General features: G+C 38.6%; 1 protein-coding gene across 1 annotated transcript; it reads right to left on the reverse strand.

Moving 5' to 3' along the window:
• Positions 1-230: 230 nt before the first annotated feature.
• Positions 231-10,869, reverse strand: LOC139758151 (nucleoplasmin-like protein ANO39). The gene is made up of 5 exons (XM_071679307.1): positions 10,714-10,869; positions 8,258-8,361; positions 7,722-7,856; positions 5,913-6,086; positions 231-373 (listed from the first exon to the last, which is right to left on the reverse strand). Exons 1-5 carry the CDS (start codon positions 10,745-10,747, stop codon positions 350-352), a joined length of 471 nt encoding a protein of 156 aa, XP_071535408.1. The 5' UTR covers positions 10,748-10,869; the 3' UTR covers positions 231-349.
• Between the last annotated feature and the right edge of the window lie 6,885 nt (positions 10,870-17,754).

A 17,754-nucleotide genomic window follows, 5' to 3' on the forward strand; every position in this document is an offset into this window, starting at 1 on the left:
ATTACCACCACCTCTCCTTGTCCTTTCACATTTATGCAATCCGGTTCATCTTTATTGTAACATTCTAAAATTGCAGCTCTTCATGCATGCATAATAGTTGCTTATACTTGCAGCTCTTTTTAATCTTATATTTAAAGATAAAAACTTCATTTGCATCATAAGCTATCCTCATCATCAAACATTAACACATGAACTTCCCTGGCTTAAAAAGGATGATAAAAACTAACATACACTTAATTTTTGTTTTATCAATCACGCACGCTCATACATCTTTTTGCACATACATTTTATAAAGTTAATAATAGAAAACATGGCAATGTCGTGAAGCTCTGACGGTTCAAACTCTTCTCTACTGCTTTGATTTCTTCTTTGGCTGTAATGACAAACATATTTTCAACCTTGAGTAAACTTTTAAACCAATAATCTGTTATGTATACAAGTAATTCAACAGAACATTAAAATCAATACAATAGAAATACAAGTAAAACGAAGTACATGTAAGTAAAAGTATGAAAATTTCCTCTCAAAAAAAAAAAAAAAAAAAAAAAAAAAAAAAAAAAAAAAGTGAATTTACGTGAAGCTTCAGTTTAATTAAAAGAATATAAGCAATACTTTGTTTAATGACAAATGAAATGTTTCTAAACATACATGTGTTGCATATATAAAAACTAAGCCTTGAAAAAACATATAAATCAAAACTGGGAGTCAAAAACAATTCTAGGCCAAATCACATACAAATTGAGTGTACTGCTAATAAAACCAATTTTCTTCAAAACTGCGATACAAAATATGGCTATTGACCATTATCTCAAATTGCCTATTTAGCTTAATCTTAAGCAAAATGATCATAAAATGCCAAGCCTCATATGGTTCCTGTTCTTTAGTTAAAAAAAAGTCATAACACATTTCAATATCATAGCTTACACCTATTAAAGAATAGTGTATATCACATGAAACTATTAATATACTGTGCAACCATGCAGATAATCCTTTGAATTAATTGCTCTTACTGGTCAAAAAGGGGCTTCTAAGTTTTGAAAAGCCAATTTTTCATGGCTATCAATCCAACTTTATCTCTGATAACTGTTCCCTCTGGGCACTTCCATTAAGGGAGTGGCCACAGCAAAAGATGAATAGACTGAAAAGCCAATTTTCAATAGGTGGGCAGAGCTAATACATAAGTGACATGTGGTACCTAAGAAAGCCCTCCTTACCTATGATAAAAGGTTCTTTGGACATCAAAATTTGCTCAAAGCACCTTGACAATATCCCTTGTAAAAGAAGAAAAAAGTAACCCTCACCATTCCTCTCTAATATCTGCTCTGTTATTCCATATCCTCTCTCTATGAACTCTTCTGCAGCTGGAACTACAGTTACAGGTAAAAGCATCTAAAATTCCAAACTGGATTGTTGCAGTTTTCATGAACAACCCCCTGTACGGCAATGATGAAAGCTGACTAGTTGGTCCACCTCAACCTGAATGTGCCAATAAACCAGTACCTTGGTCTAAGCAACTTTCATTTTTGGCACTGTGATGGGTGGTTGGATAGTATAAAGCTGGGGCGGTGGTGAATGGGCTGTTCAATCTGTCATGGGAAGTGAAACCACTGGGGCTGGTTCCACTAACCCCAAAGACCAGAACACCACTTAGGACCAAGATCGACAGTACTGGTCACCAACAAATTTCTCCGTCGCTTCCAAGTGCAGCGAGTTGCCAAATGACTGGGGCTTCATCCTACGAAGCAGAATGGGAATGAGTCAATCCCCATCCAATCCTCATCTTGACTGATACAAGTTGCAGTTGTTTCCACCCACTAATGAACCCCTTCCTTTTCAACCCTTGTGGCAAGATGGGGTAGAGTGCCAGAGATTCCTTAATGCTCTGTCCAAGGTGAAATTTACTGGCTGCATTGGATGAACCATCACAGAGGTTGGGCGAGTGATGCCCCCAATCAACATATGGGTCTGATGAAGGCAGGCACTTCTGTCCTGTTGATACACAGGAGCAGCAATGACCACCTCTGGTTTGAATGCAGGGACAACATAGAAAGTCAGGTGAAGGTACAATCCTTGTGAACAGTATTTGGAGTCCTGTAAGGAGCCATCCTTTGATAAGGACATTCCCTAGGGCCAGGTGAGGGCAACAAATATATAAATTAACTCAACTCAGAATCCAACCAGATCATCCAGGACCCCTGAGCTTAGAAGCTGTTTTTACCAAAGCAGTCCAGCAATTTTTGCACTAATTCCATGCCAGCACTGCCTAGGCAACTCGTCTTGTAACAAAAGGTAATTCCACAAAACCATGGAGTACACAAGGGACAGCTAAGGGAGTCCAGGTTCCCTCTGCTGAGCGAGCATGGTGGTGTCGATGACTTCAGCAAAAATGTGGCCGAGCATCCTAGCGCAACACATTTCATCAAAGGGTTGGCCTACAACAATATCATACCGATAAAGGAGTGTCAGATGTCAGAAGCTAATCACACTGTCTGTAAAAAGACAGCTACAAAGCTTTCAATGAGCAACATCTAAAGAGAAAGAATGGAGTGGGAAGGTTCCTCTTCAACATTAAACATGTATTCAGGTCCTGTTGGCTAACTGTAAATGATGGATCATCCTTTCAGGGGAGGCAATGAAAAGACTTGGGGAGGGGTAGGCCAGCCAGCCCACTGTCACTCCTGTGTCGCATCGACGAAGTCTCTATAACAACATATTGCAGGCATTTGATGGCACTTTGGGACATGTGGTCGGGATGGATCAGACCAACCTCATTCCTCAGGGGGTTGCACTATCCATATGAGGTAAGGAATTTTTGCACTAATTCCATGTCAGCACTGCCTGGTCAACTTGTCTTGGAACAAAAGGTAGCTCTACAAAAGCATGGAGCACACATGAGATAGCTCAGGGAGTCCAGGTTCCCTCAGCTAAGTAAGCATGGTGCATGGGTGGAATTGATGGCTATTTGAAAAAAATGTGGCTGAACATCCAAGTGCATCACATTTCAACAAAGGGTTGGCCTACAACGTCCTACTGGTTGAGGACCGTCAGACCTCAGAAGCTAATTCACACTGTCTGTAAAGAGATAGCTAGGAAGCTTTCAAAGAGCAACATCTAATGAGAAACAGTGAGTGGGAAGGTTCCTTTTCATCACTAAGCATGTACACAGATCCAACAGGTTATGGAATATAGCTTGGTCCTATTGAATAACTGTAAATGATGGCGAGTCACTTCAGGCGGAGGGGAGTGAAAGGATGTGGGGAAGGGCAGGCCAGCCCACGGTCACTCCTGTGTCACAATGACAAAGTCTCTAAAACAATACATTGCATGTATTTGATGGTGTTTGGGGACATGTGGCCAACATGGACAAGACCAAGTTCATTCATCTGAGGGTTGCACTATCCACCTGAGGTAAGGAAAACAATGGGTAAGTAGGCATTGTCTCAAGGCCGAGATGTGAATCATTGATAGCAACCATCAAGGATGAGTCTACAGCCAACACCATCAGTATCTTGAGGAAGAAGAAACACCTCTTCGGAGCCCACCTTCAAAGAATGAAAGGCAAGCAACAGAGGACCATGGAAGTACACTCCGCAATCCCAGGGAGTCACCATGAAATACGAGATTGGCTGGGGAACACCCCACGGTGTTCTTAGATATTGGAATACCCAGGAAAGCTGTCCTCATGACACAACTTTTAAATAAGGTGCAAGGGAAACTGAAGGAAGGGGTCTATCACACACCAAGGTGCCACCAGGTCCTTGGGTACATACAAAGCATGCTCCAAAGCCATACTACCCACACCAACATCAAGTTGGTACCATGGAGAACGAGGGACACACTGGTTCCTTCTCCAAGAACATGTAACAGTATTGACTAATACATAAAATACACGACTGTACACAAAACTTATGCTTTCAAATGATGTTCAAGGATATAATGACATTCAATTCTGGGTCAGATTTAACCCCGTGCCAAGCACTCTACTAAGCTTAGTGGTCAATTAAGGCAACCATCATTAACTGCTCATACTAAACCAACAAGTAAGGACAACACCTCTAACAGACAGAGGGCCACCACTCCCTGATATCTAAAACACTTCACTTCCTCCAGTTTTTCTTCAATCAAGTTCACATCCCAACTTGTCCCTCAACCATGCTGAACCTAATAATCTTGCTCTTATTCACATTTACTCTCAACTTTCTCCTTTCACTAACTTTTCCAAACTCAGACACTAACTTCTGCAGTTTCACACTCAAATCAGCCACAAGTGCTGTATCATTGGCAAACAAAAACCGACTCACTTCCTAGGCCCTCTCAACCACAACAGACTACATAATTGCCCCTCTCTCCAAAGCTCTTGCATTTACCTCCCTAACACCCAATCCATAAACAAATTACACAACCATAGGGATATTACACACCCCTGCTGCAGATCGACCTTTACTGGGAACCAGTTACTCCCCTCTTCCTACTCATACACATGCCTTACACTGCTTCTAGCAGCTTACCTCCCAAACTGTAAACTCTAAAACATTTTACAAAAGTATCTTTATCAACCATATCCTATGCCTTCTCCAGATCCATAAAAGCTACATGGAAATCCATCAGTTTTTCTTAGTATTTCTCACATATTCTTCAAAGCAAACATCTGATCCACAAGTCCTCTACTACTTCTGAAACCACTCTCCTCCTCCCAAATCTGATGGTCTGTACCAGCTTTCACCCTCCCATAAAATCTTCCAATACTGAACAAACTTATGCCTGTGTAGTCTGAACACTCAACCTTTATCCCCCTTTGCCTATGTACAATGGCACTAATCTGGGATTATGCTAATCCTCAGGCACTTCACAAAGATCTATACATACATTGAATATTCTTACCAACCAATCAACAACACAGTCACCCCCTTTTTTGATAAATTAAACTGCAATGCCGCCTTGACAGATCTCATCTTCCGCAAGGCTTTCACCACCTCTTCTCTCTTCACCAAACCACTCTCCCCGATTCTCTCACCTCGCACACCACCCTAAACAAAACACCCTACATCTGCCATTCTATCATCAAACACTTTCAACAAACCTTCAAAATACTCACTCCATCTTCTCACTTCATCATAACCTGTTCTCAGTTTCCCCCTTCACTGATGTTCCCATTTGTTCTCTTGTCTTATGCATGTTATATACCTCCTTCCAAAACACCTCTCACCCCAATTCTCATATGCCCTCTTTTTCAACACTTGCAACTTCCACTTGACTTCCTGCCATTTCCTCTTATACATCTCCTAGTCATTTGCACTCCCTTGCAAGTATCGTCAAAATGCCTCTCTTTTCTCTTTCACTAACAACTTTACTTCTTCATCCCACCACTAACTACCCTTTCTAATCTTCCTACCTTTCTCGTGTCACATGCATCGCTTGCACATGCCATCACTGCTTCCTTAAGTACATCCCATTCCTCACCTACTCCCCTCACGTCATATGCTATCACCTTTGCAAGGTAGTGCCAGAAATCATACATATGTACATAAACACAAACATACATGTGCATATACATACATATATATATAATTTTCCAAAAGAAGGAACACAGAAGGGGGCCAAGAGAGGATATTCCCTCAAAGGCTCAGCTCTCTGTTCTTAGCGCTACCTCGCTAATGCAGATGGCGAATAATGTGAAAAAAAAAAAGAAAAAAATATACACATGTACCCACCCACAGGAAACAGTATTGCCACCCCCTGCGTTAGTGAGATAGCACCAGAAAACAGACAAAAAATAGGCTACATCTGCTCACACTCATTCTCTAGTTGTCATGTGTAAACATCAAAACCACAGCTTCCTATTCACAACCAGGCCCCAGAGACCTTTCCATGGTTTACCACGGACGTTTCACATGCCCAAGTCTCAAACTTACTGGTGAGTCCTCAACCTCATCCTCTTCCTCCTCATCTTCACCTTCTTCCTCAGCCAATTCATCCATGTCATCTTCACCTATTATGTTGGTTTCTGTCTGGTGTGTTCCACTCAGGTAGACTGGGCCCTTGCCTTTAGTCAGGTGAAATGTGGCAACCTGGTCTTCAATGAGGATCTGAAACAAATGTGAAAAGAATATTGACTGAAATAAAAACAATCACAGAAAAATAGTTCAGGTATTACTTTGTAAATTTTTTCTTCCTTAATTGCTCACCAATTTCCATAATCAATAAGGTAGTGGCAGGATCAGGAGAATAGCCTCATTTTGTTACTTTTTTATCATTTGTCCTTAAATTTTGTGTACATATGTTCTACGCATCTGTATTACACATACAGTACTCACATGCGACAGCACATGTAGTATGGCCTACCATTCACGTATGTGAATTCATAGCACTGAGCACTTTACCTTAGTTTTTCTCTAGAACATGCCTATCCATCTACTTTTGTAGAAGCTAACTTTCCTCTGCAGTGTATACTTTTCTTGAATCCTAGGAATTCTTAATTCTTCTCAGGCTGAGGTTTGTAGGTGACAGGCATCCATATTGTTTAAGGTTGAATTGATACCACCCAAATTCTTGGGTAGTAAATTATATCAACATGCACAAATTCAGCCATTTCAGTACAAACATACGAGAAGATATTAAAAAATCTTTCCTGGAAGCATCTCTGCTGCAAGTCAATTTCTCACGGATATGGAATCCATCACCGTTAAAGTTAACGGTAATCTACTTTACAAAAAGTAAACCCAATCTTATGAGTGAGGCCGAGATGGAAACTTTACATGCAGCAAATCACTGGTAAGACAGTACAGTATGTTTCTCGAGATTTTATCCCCATTTTCGTAAGGAATGTAGTCAACAAGTCTCACCGAGGAACATAAATTCCCTTATTACGCTGAATCCTAAAATACTATTCTCTAAGCTCTGATTTACAGGGCTGTATCTACAACAATAATCGAGGATCAGGTGTTTATAAGTAGTAGTTGCCAGACTCAGCCTGTGTGTATTTATACTGAAAGTGAAAAGTCACCTTCAGTGAGAGAATAATGTCTTCTCAAAAAATTCCTCACAAAGGAATCTATCATATCTCTGCTCCCAAGTGCTGTGCCATGAAAGAGGTCCTATGGTTATACATAATAAAAATAATAACCTCATATGCCATCCGTAAAAACAAAGATGAAGTACTCCAATGTTCATTTAAAACCACTCATATGTACAACCATTTTCTCTCCACTGGCACTAATTCCATTACAATGGCACTAAACTTAAAATCTTACATGTACACTACAGAACACCAGAAATTCCCAAAGATCCTAACTACTGACTATCATATACTTTACCTAAAGCCATAAATCATGTTTCAGCTTTTTCATCCCACAGAACTTCTTCAGTAACCTAGCAAAAATCTATTCTAAATCCCCTTCCCTTCATAATTCATCCCATTCTTTAACAAATCCTTTTTAATGCATTCAGAAGCAAAAAAGTTAATACTGTTACCTTAAAGAATCTTAATCTCTTCCATGGGGGAAGTAATCTTTCTTTCATATCCCTGGGGATTGGGGAGAAACCCTATAAACCATGTAACATAATATCTATCCCATTGTTAAGAAATGCTTTGTACAAGGTTAATAGAGAAGATCTGCATTTTCTTCACTGGATACCACATATTCATCAGGCAAAAACATACTTCACCTATGTATGAAACATTGAAATATAGTGCTGCACTATCCTGGCATGTCAACACTCACATCTACATTTGTGACGTACGAGCCACCTGTCTTAGAGACACAGATGGGGATCTTGTGCTTTTTATCATTATACCCAAGTACCTCAAGTTCCACAACATTCGCCTCTCCTTCTTTGGCATCAGCACCCAACACCACCTGTGTTAAAGTAAATCATTACTATCATTCAGTTAAATGGGTTAACTTCATTAATGGACATCATAATCCATAAGCAACTGAAGAAATTCAGTAAAATAGGTTAACTTTAAAACTGGGCACCATAATTAATAAACAAATGAATAATTAATGTATCAATCATTACATATTTTCACTCAAAACCAAGGAACATATCCATTCAGTACAATTTGAACTTGCAGTGGAAAACTGGAAACTTCTACACCAAATCCTTACAATTAAGAAGACACGAAAAGTATTCAACACAAAATGCAGTTAGCTAATCATGTATTCATCATTTCCAAACAATGGATGCCTTAATGCAAGTCCTAAACTCTAACAAAAATAATAATGCTATACATGCAGCACATTATCTCAAACCATACCTGTCTTATAGATAAAGTGTGTGTTGTGACAGTGCAGTCCACAGTGTTCTCGGTGGCTGTGCCCTCCCATTTCTGTTCCTTGTGAGCATCATCAAGGGTAACACCTGAGTTTATGTACAAGAAAAAACAATTAAAACCGCAATGTACTGATGCATTTATTAGGTTATGCCTCTAAAGCCAAAACTTGATCAATGTTTAATCAACACGTACTGGTATATCATCTAACTAAAAGGGGCCTTTTTTTTTTTTTTTTTAAATCTAAGGTAATTCAACGAATTAGTATACAATTATTATAAATAAATGTACATTCACCATAGACAGAGACAGCTAAAGCTAAGCCCATTCCCCTTTCCCTAATCTTGGAGTGCCCCAAGTTTTGGTTTCATGGATTAATAAGATACACATGCTCGTTCAATACAGAACAAAACAGGGTTCTGAACAAGATGGTACTCCTTTCTGTTTTTTGACAGTGATGCAGCATAGGTTAAAGTGACTTCTCAATTGAGGTGTAGCAACTTTCACATGGAGTCTGAAAACAACTATAAAAATAAATATAAATGCACACAAACACAGACATTTGCCTCACTATGCCATTTCAAGATTACAACGCAAGTGAAAAGTCTAGTCACCTTTGGCACAGCAATATCTGGGAGTACAGTCTGGTCAAAGAACGTCTTCCTCCAAAGGAGCCTGCCTTTCCCTGCTACTAAGTGAGCATAGCCTTGAGCTAAAAGAGCCTTTAGAAAGGTCTTGGGTAACAAGGATTTTCATTGAAAATGATACCAGGGTAACTATAAAAAGTATATAAAATACTATACAGGGAAAGACATAGCATCAATGAATCATGGCACATGTAGTGGTCATGGAAAACCATAGTAAAGTCTGTGGTACCTGGTTGTGGTCAAAGGGTTCTGATTTTGATGCATCACACAGGACAGCTTGAGTGGATGTGAGCAAATGAGGCCATTTCATCATCTATTTCTGGCACTACTTCACTAATGCTAGATACAGGAAACGTGTGAGGCATGATAAATATACAACCTCAGGACATCAAGGATGCACTCCACTCAGGAGCAGGAAAATAATAAACCCCTTTTAGGGCAAGAAAATCCTTCACAAGACTACTCCCTTCCATTCAACAACAGTGAAACAGCTTTCCTGAAGATGTCACTTGTGCCACAGTGCAACTATTAGTAGAAGTCCAATAACACACGTGTGTGCAATATTACGTTTATATATAAATAATTTTCATACATGATCGCCGTTTCCTGCATAAACAAAGTAGCACCAATGTATATATATATATATATATATATATATATATATATATATATATATATATATATATATATATATATATATATATATGGCCAACCCTATGATGAGAGTTCATGAAGGAAACCAGCAGCAGAGATAGACAGATTATCTAGTCCTTATCCCAACATTTTCCCCTCTCCTTCTTAACCCTCCTAAATATCATATTATTGAAAAATACGAAATCTTAGTGCTACTGAAAACCCCCAGTCAGATCCTTACTCTTTTTACAAACCACACGAGACCCAAATTCCTAAAGCTATCCGACTATCATTTCAGCTACATATACGAGTTTTTCTGAGATTCTGTTGATTTTGTTTAAAAAGCATGTTATCTGACCAAAATATAAGTCAAACTCTTCCTAGTATCGCCTTACTAAACAAAAAAAATAATAATGAATCTACGGGTGCCCGAAGTGCCCCACAGTTGCCCCACGTGAAAATGTGTAGTGAGCAATGCAGTGGTAAGTTCACCATAAAGTTAGCTTTAAAACCTCACACACCCTCACATTAGAATGAACCCTTGCTTGAGATTGCTTTACCTTCTCACTGTATCATGGGGCTATTCTGCGTGGCGAACTTATCACAAAGGGAACATAATAAGGTGAGGATAAACATTCATCATTTTACAAACTATCCTATGAGGCAACAGGCCACTTTGATCACGGCAGCAATTCGGTGCCTTAATCTCTGCAAATAATTATGTTCCATGAGCACTGCAAAGCAAAATCACTCAATTATCCGGTTAAGAGCGATAATGAGCTAAATTAGACTTTTACCAAAATCTTACTAGACGCCTCTTATCGAGAACTACCAGTTCAAGCTATTTGTAATACATCCCTGCTAGTTCAGCGTGGGCATCACTAACAAAGAATTAGAACTTAGCCCAAGCACATGGCCCATACAAGCTAACCATAATCATCATTTCAACTAATTCTTACATGTGCTCTAAACAGCCAAAATTACAGCTACATACAGCAGAAAGCGCTAAATTCACTAGCACGAGAGGGACAAGCCAAACGCATCAGAGTTCCAAACCCTCATGCCGGCTCATATTTCGTCCCCTTAAATCACCCAATCACTTTGCCTTGGGCTATTATTCGAATCTCCTTCTAAAGCCAAACACAATATCTTTCGTCTTACCCCAGAAAAACGACTTTTCCACTCCTCCTCTCATCTTAATTCGTGTGGTAGTCTTCACCTTCGGGCAGCACCGAAGCAACACAGCACGTGCGATTATCGAGGAAGGACTGTCAACAACGTGCTAGACGCCAATATCAAAAGCCATCGTACGTTAGATAGAAAGTGATTAACAAGCTGTATTCCCAACTGACAACACTCGGCTAATAAGCTTTATTTGCACTTAACAAGGACCAAGTATGAAGTGGGAAGGTGTATAATCTGAGATTTACCTTTAACACTTGAATGTATTCAAGTTTTTCTTTCAACTGATTGTTTTAACTCGTTGACGGCAAGTGACCCCTGCAGTAAGTCAGTTTAAAGCCCAAATAACGAGCGAACCAACCACAGCTAGTAAAAAATTTGAAAATATAAATGATTATGTACGAACATCCATCATCTTGGCTTACGTTAACGTCTATTCAGTAGTTGGCAGTCATATAATTTAACATCATACGTTCTTACACCCATAACGGATCATAATTTTCGACTGAAAATATATTTTCAGAAAGGAATAATATTCTTATTAAATAAAATACCTTGGGATTTAAGAGTAAATGTTTTCTGCTGACGTAAAAGAAAGAATTTAGTGAAGAACTACCTCTTCGTAAGGAACGATCAGGCAATTACATGCAGGCACACAAAATGGTGTACAGTGTATACACACACACACACATGTATATATATATATATATATATATATATATATATATATATATATATATATATATATATATATATATGAGACAGGTTAGCAGCTATGACTAGGAGGATAGACATGATCACAACTCAAGTTTCTTAAGCTGATAATGTCAAGAATGCATAGTCATTTGAGATCATATAAATATGTAAGAATGGTTGAAACAAGAAACAATAAAAAAAAAGCACGTACAAAAAAAGACACTATGTATTTAGTGACAGAAGTAACAGACAGCAAACGTTAATAAACATTGATGAGACAAATACCACGGTATATAGAATATAAAAGGTTTACGATAATAAAGAATCTTTGAAAAATGTAACCCAACGAATACTAACTTCCTTAATGTACCGTACAAGTCAGTAATTGCAAATAGCTGATGACAGGCACAAAGAATCCAATAAAGGACCTGGAAGATGCGCTGGATGAATTACGATGGTGGAAACCCTCGACTTGCTCACTGGAAACAAAGAGAGACTGAAAACAAATAGTCCATATAATTTCTGGGTCACAACAAACCTAAGTAGACCAGTTCTTTGAGGTCGAAAAGGACTCCAAATAAGAGGCCTTACAAGGGAAACAAAAAAAAAAAAAAAATCAGAAAAGACGTAAGAGTTTCGGATCCAAGTTCTGCAAAACTCTTACACAATAGTTTCAGTGCTGTAATCTGTTTGAACTTGATCCTGTCCCCAATGCTCCTGTGATTAGTTGTTTACATTGAGAAAGGAATTAGACCAATACCGAGATGACTGCAACAATAAGTACTTTCAAGAAACCTCTGGTGTATCATTACTTTCCAAAAGAACGAAATGAGAGAACCATGCCAGGATTTTCTAAAAACGTTCATTTGTACCAGATGAATACGCAAGAAAGAGAAAATAGCCCATTTAGTGCAACAAATGCCTACATTTTTTCTTTAAAAACTATCAGCTATCTTAGGGCACACCGTATCTGCTTAAACTCCACTCGTCTTTTCCTGCATTATTGCTATAATGGTCACATCCATCATTACTCCGAACCTGACTTCATTACATATATCACTTCTCTATCTCAAATCTATAATCGCTCAGCATGAGAATCTTATTTGTGGAATTCCTACTTTTGTCATTTAAGATTATAGAGATTTCTACCATGTCTTTAATCGTAAAGCTAACCTCAAATGAGTATAAATCACTCCTTAAGTCTTTCGAGGTATATCATGATAGCCACGATATGTAATTCTACCGAAAATAATTGTTGCCCGTCAATCATTTTTTCCTATATTTTCTGCATTTCTTTCATCAGATTGGACTCCACTATCCAGCGCCATACTGTATTCCAAAACTGGAATGACTCTGTGCAAATCTGCTGCAGCTTCCATTCTCCTTTTATTCAAAGACCATTTTTACAAATGCTAAAATTTTAAAGACCTATCTATGCTCTAAGTCTCATTTCACTGTTTCAGTTGGAGACATTTATGTACATTTTCTAAATCCTTTATGCTATCTGGTTACCATTAAACCGTATCCTTATCTTTGTGTTCAAGTATTGCTTCTCGGGCATCTTTTACCTCCACTTTTCGCCACTTATATTTCCGTTAGATTTTGCAATGATATGAGTATTCATCTTATGATAAATTTCTGTGTTGTCAATCAATTTCTTACATTCCCATTCTAAAGAACAGAGCATTAAATTTCTCTTTGACTGGCAAGTGTGATGGCTATACCTGCGCAAGCACCAAGCGGCGTCTACTCTTCTCCCTCGTCCAGGAACTTACTGAATATTGTTACTAATCTCCTTCCTATTTCACAATTAGATTCCTTAATTCTTTTTTCCCATATCATAATGTATCTTGAGCTTTTATAGAATTAAATCGCATAATTTTTATATTTTCAACTTTCAGTAAGCATGTTATTCAATGAACTGTACAGTATAATCCTTTTAATATAGTGTTTTTTTTACCCATATTCTTAACTCTATCATGCTTTGATATCACGAACATAATCCTACATCCAATCATATTATTATTTCTTTATATATCTTGAGCTAGATTTCAAATTCTTGAATATGAACAAAGCTCAATATGCCGAAAGCTACATTTGTTATCATACATCACTCATACCACCGAGACTACCGTATGCTACATAAGAGCATCGTACGCTTGACAGACTAAATTCGTTTTGTTCTATGGATCAGTTGTCCGCTGCTTCCCGCCACAATGACGTCACTTCCGTCCATACTGGATCTTTCAGTCGTTATATCAAGGAAATTCAAGTTAACGTTCGTTAGAATGGGGCCGCATGGATCCTGAGCAAGATGGTGCTCGAATGTTGAGATTTCAAACATGAATTTGGGAAGACGCCAAGTGCATAACGTTTTCTGTGTGCATATGTATCCTAAGGATGCTTTCTCATACATGAAAATGTGTATTCTTTTTAACATACGTTTCAAAATACACCCTTCGTTCATATACTTACAAACTGTATTATTCTATCGCAATACAGCGTTGTACACCGCAGCACTATATAGTGCATTTTTTTTTTCATTCGACGCAAAATTTGATTGTATTGGTTATCATAAGCTTGTCCTCCTACTGTTAAGTCGTAAAGTAGAATGTACAAGATGGTTATCGTCCCGCAAGAAAGCGGTCAGGATTTTTCGGATCACCTCCAGGCTCGTTCCCGCCAACCCCAGCGTTTTTCTATGCTAGGCTGGATTAGGTTTGTAGCCTAAGCGAACCCAACCCAACGCCCAAGAAAACGTTGAAGGGAGGGGGGACTGGGGGGACTGGGGGGAATCAGTGGGTAATCCGGATTTTCTTTCATAAAACGTTTATGCAAAGCTAGGTTAAAGTTGGGCTTGGTTTCACTTTGGTGACGAAGGACTGTCTTGATTTCACTATTTGACCCCGTTACCTGATTGGTGCCATGAGTAATGCACGATACTATTAAATCCCAAGTAGAATCTGCACTGTTAATCCGTAACATTTGTTTCATTTTAGTACTGGGCGCGAGGAGAATCTCTGGGGCCCGTCCATACTATCATCCATGTGACCCAAAATACCTTGCAAGATGTTTCCTTTGGAGTCAAACAATGCCGTATTCCCCTGTGGCCCCAGCTGAAACAATTACAGCCAAGGTGAGACGCGGGAGAGACAGAAGCTGTTAACATATTGAATGTACGAGCACGACTGCGCCCTCAACAGTCCGGACCAAGAGGGGAAAAGACGAACTACGTAATTTGGCTCGCTGACGCCTTCGATGTACAGTTCCTGATGAATGAGACGCACAGGTGAAGGGTGTCCTCTAATATTTGTACATAGGATTGAATAATCGTCCATATAGAGATGTCAGAAGTATATATAGTCGCAGTGTATTACAGAAGAGAACGCAGCTACTGTGATACCGGACGCCCGACTGTGTATCCTAGCATCACATACTACACAAGTACGACATTCACTCCTCATGCCACAGTTATCAAAAGACAGACCATAAGTAAACAAAATGGCATTAAAATCTTTGCCAGCAACAGCTTCGGACAAGAGATGAATATATTTCCACCCTTTACAAGCAATTTAACCGAACATACGCTAAGCGTCACCTGCAGTCATCCACCCCGTCAAAAGCAAATATGAATCAAACCTGCAAAAGACAGCGCCAAAAACAACTACTACCTTCCTGACAAACACTTACATTTAAACTTACAAACGTACTTGCAAACGAAACAAAACTTCTCTAAGAATTTCATCTGAACATCCTTAACTCAGTTCACTGCAACAATAATAAAAAAAAAAAAACTCGCGTAAACTACACGGATAAAAACATGGGTCTGGAGTCGGAGCCATTTTCATTTCCTCTTCGCACATATGTTCATTTGGGGTATAATCTTACTTTAGAGATAAAAAATAGTCTATCAGTTCAGGGTGAACAGCTTGCGACCCCCCCGAGAAACACTGAAACTCAAGGCCTCAAGCGCCCACCGATTTACTAAGGATGGACGACGTTATCGTGGTGAGGAAGGGAATCACCTTACTGCAGAAGATTAATGTTTTCCAAGCAAGGGAGGCTTTTCCATCTGCCATGTTCTCTACCTCGACTCCTAATCTTGCCAAATACGACAGGTGCCGGCACACCTTGGGTCACATATGCAGATACAACCAAGAGCAGAACATGAGACTAAGAGCTGCCCCAACCCCTGTGCCCTTGAATCTAGAAACCTTCAGCCATGCTATAAAGAAATTAAAGAAAAAATATTATCGACCTTCAGCAATGCTATATCAGATGCCCGATATTTAGTAACATGAGCAGTACGAGTTAGCATCAAGGACTCCCAAGACGGAAGATGGAGCTGGGGAGCTTCTCACATACCTGGTCTCCCTTCTTACCTACAGTCCTAATGGTCACTTGGACACCGAAAACAACTCCGATTCTCTTAGGTAAGACTGAAGTCTCTGACAACACATTAACAAGTATGATGAATTAATTTTTAAAGTATTATAAGAATGCAACGATGACAATACCATCTTTTGAATTTCCCCATCTTTGGCACCACTTACCTTCTTTGCCTCTTCTTGTCTTTACGAGGTGTGAGATGCTTCCAGATCACAAATAAGCAGAACACGACCCAAACTCTTACAAAAAAAAAAAAAATTGGAGGGCCCATATATGATTTTTTAAAGGAAAAACCTAACACTCGAAGATGGACAATCTCACCCGTGTGAACATTCGTTTCAAACTGAATAAAAACGGTATCGCAAATTCGCAATCGCAACCCTTTAATTGAACTATCAAAAAAATCTTACACAGATCAAATGATTTGACCTTTTCTGCCATGAAAAAAAGGTAACGCTGGAGAAACCATTTCCTAAGCATTTTAAAAGCATAGCAAAATTAAGACCTGAAAGTTATCAGTCATACCTCAGTACAAATACTACTGGATTATCATCACTATTCTGAACAAATAAAATCCTGTATTGTAAGCCAAACCTCTAAGGACCCAAATCAACTATTTCCAAGGTATTAAGATCAAGGTAAGCAGAAGTGCTTTTCATACGTGTAATATCTGCATTGACATGATAATTTGCCACAATTTCCAGCAGAAAGCCTCATCAAAGACCATCAATTTCTCTGTTGCCTGGTTTTCTCGTGAGCTCAAAACAAAGAAACAGTTGCCAAAAACAAATAGTTTCTAAATTCAGACAAAAATATGAAATGTTTTCATTTAAACAAATATTTAACTTGCTGTAGAATTCCCAAGACATTCTGTTTCACCTTGATTCTTCATCGAGGTAACAATTGGACCGCTAAACATTGATTATATTCTATACTTATGACTAGCAATGCAAATAATACTGGAATGATAATACTAAAATTATAATTTTTTTTTTTTTTTATACTAATCGCCATTTCCCGCATTAGCGAGGTAGCGTTAAGAACAGAGGATGAGGACTGGGCCTTTGAGGGAATATCCTCACCTGGCCCCTTTCTCTGTTTCTTCTTTTGGAAAAAAAAAAAAAAAAAAAAAAATGAGGGGAGGATTTCCAGCCTCCCGCTCCCTTCCCTTTTAGTCGCCTTCTACGACACGCAGGGTATACGTGGGAAGTATTCTTTCTCCCCTATCCCCAGGGATAGGGGAGAAAATTATAATAATACTACTTAATTATCCATCAAGTAGTACTCTCCTCTTTTTAGTTATTGCATCTATTTACTCATGAATTAGTTCTCATATATAAATCTTGAATAGTTTATTTCATGGTCTAAAACCATGTAAAAGTTGTTGAAATGAATAACTGTTCATTCTGTGCCAGAAACATTGACGATACGAGTCAGTTCAACTCCATAACAACCTTACAGCTTTTGGAAGCAAACTGCGGTGCATTCAGATTGCTTAATGATAAAAAGAGCATTACTTTGCGCGGATCCTACTTATCACACTTACGAAAAGTATCACGTTGTACCAAAAAATTTACTTAAATATTGAAAGACGCTGTTAAGAGCATAAACTTTATGCAGAAGTAGGACTTATGCGATTCCCAAGCAGCACTTCTACGCTTTTATTTGAACTTTGAAGTCTGATTGACATGCACCCGAATGTGACTGTTGTCATGACAACGAAGAATGTAAATAAACATAGACGGCTTTTCTTATTTCTTTATAAGGCTAAGTACAATTTTCATTTAATTTGTTGACAATTTTATAATATATTACCCAATATCAGATAACCAGTTTCTTAGATTTATATTTTTTGAGTGTTTATATTTGGTACAACACTTGAATAGATTTACTAAAGTTCAGTTGATTGTTACGTACAATTTGTACCTAGCTTCA

Source organism: Panulirus ornatus, chromosome 29 (assembly GCF_036320965.1).
Source record: "Panulirus ornatus isolate Po-2019 chromosome 29, ASM3632096v1, whole genome shotgun sequence".
NCBI lineage: Eukaryota > Metazoa > Arthropoda > Malacostraca > Decapoda > Palinuridae > Panulirus > Panulirus ornatus.

What these genes read in the sequence shown, in the direction of transcription:
- LOC139758151 (XM_071679307.1), bottom strand. Translation starts at nt 10,747, where the DNA reads ATGAGAGGAGGAGTGGAAAAGTCGTTTTTCTGGG. An exon ending in GGAAAAGTCGTTTTTCTGGG is followed by an intron (nt 8,362 to 10,713) that starts GTAAGACGAAAG and finishes ACATAAACTCAG; the next exon opens with GTGTTACCCTTGATGATGCT. An exon ending in ATGAGGTTGAGGACTCACCA is followed by an intron (nt 374 to 5,912) that starts GTAAGTTTGAGA and finishes TTGTCATTACAG; the next exon opens with CCAAAGAAGAAATCAAAGCA.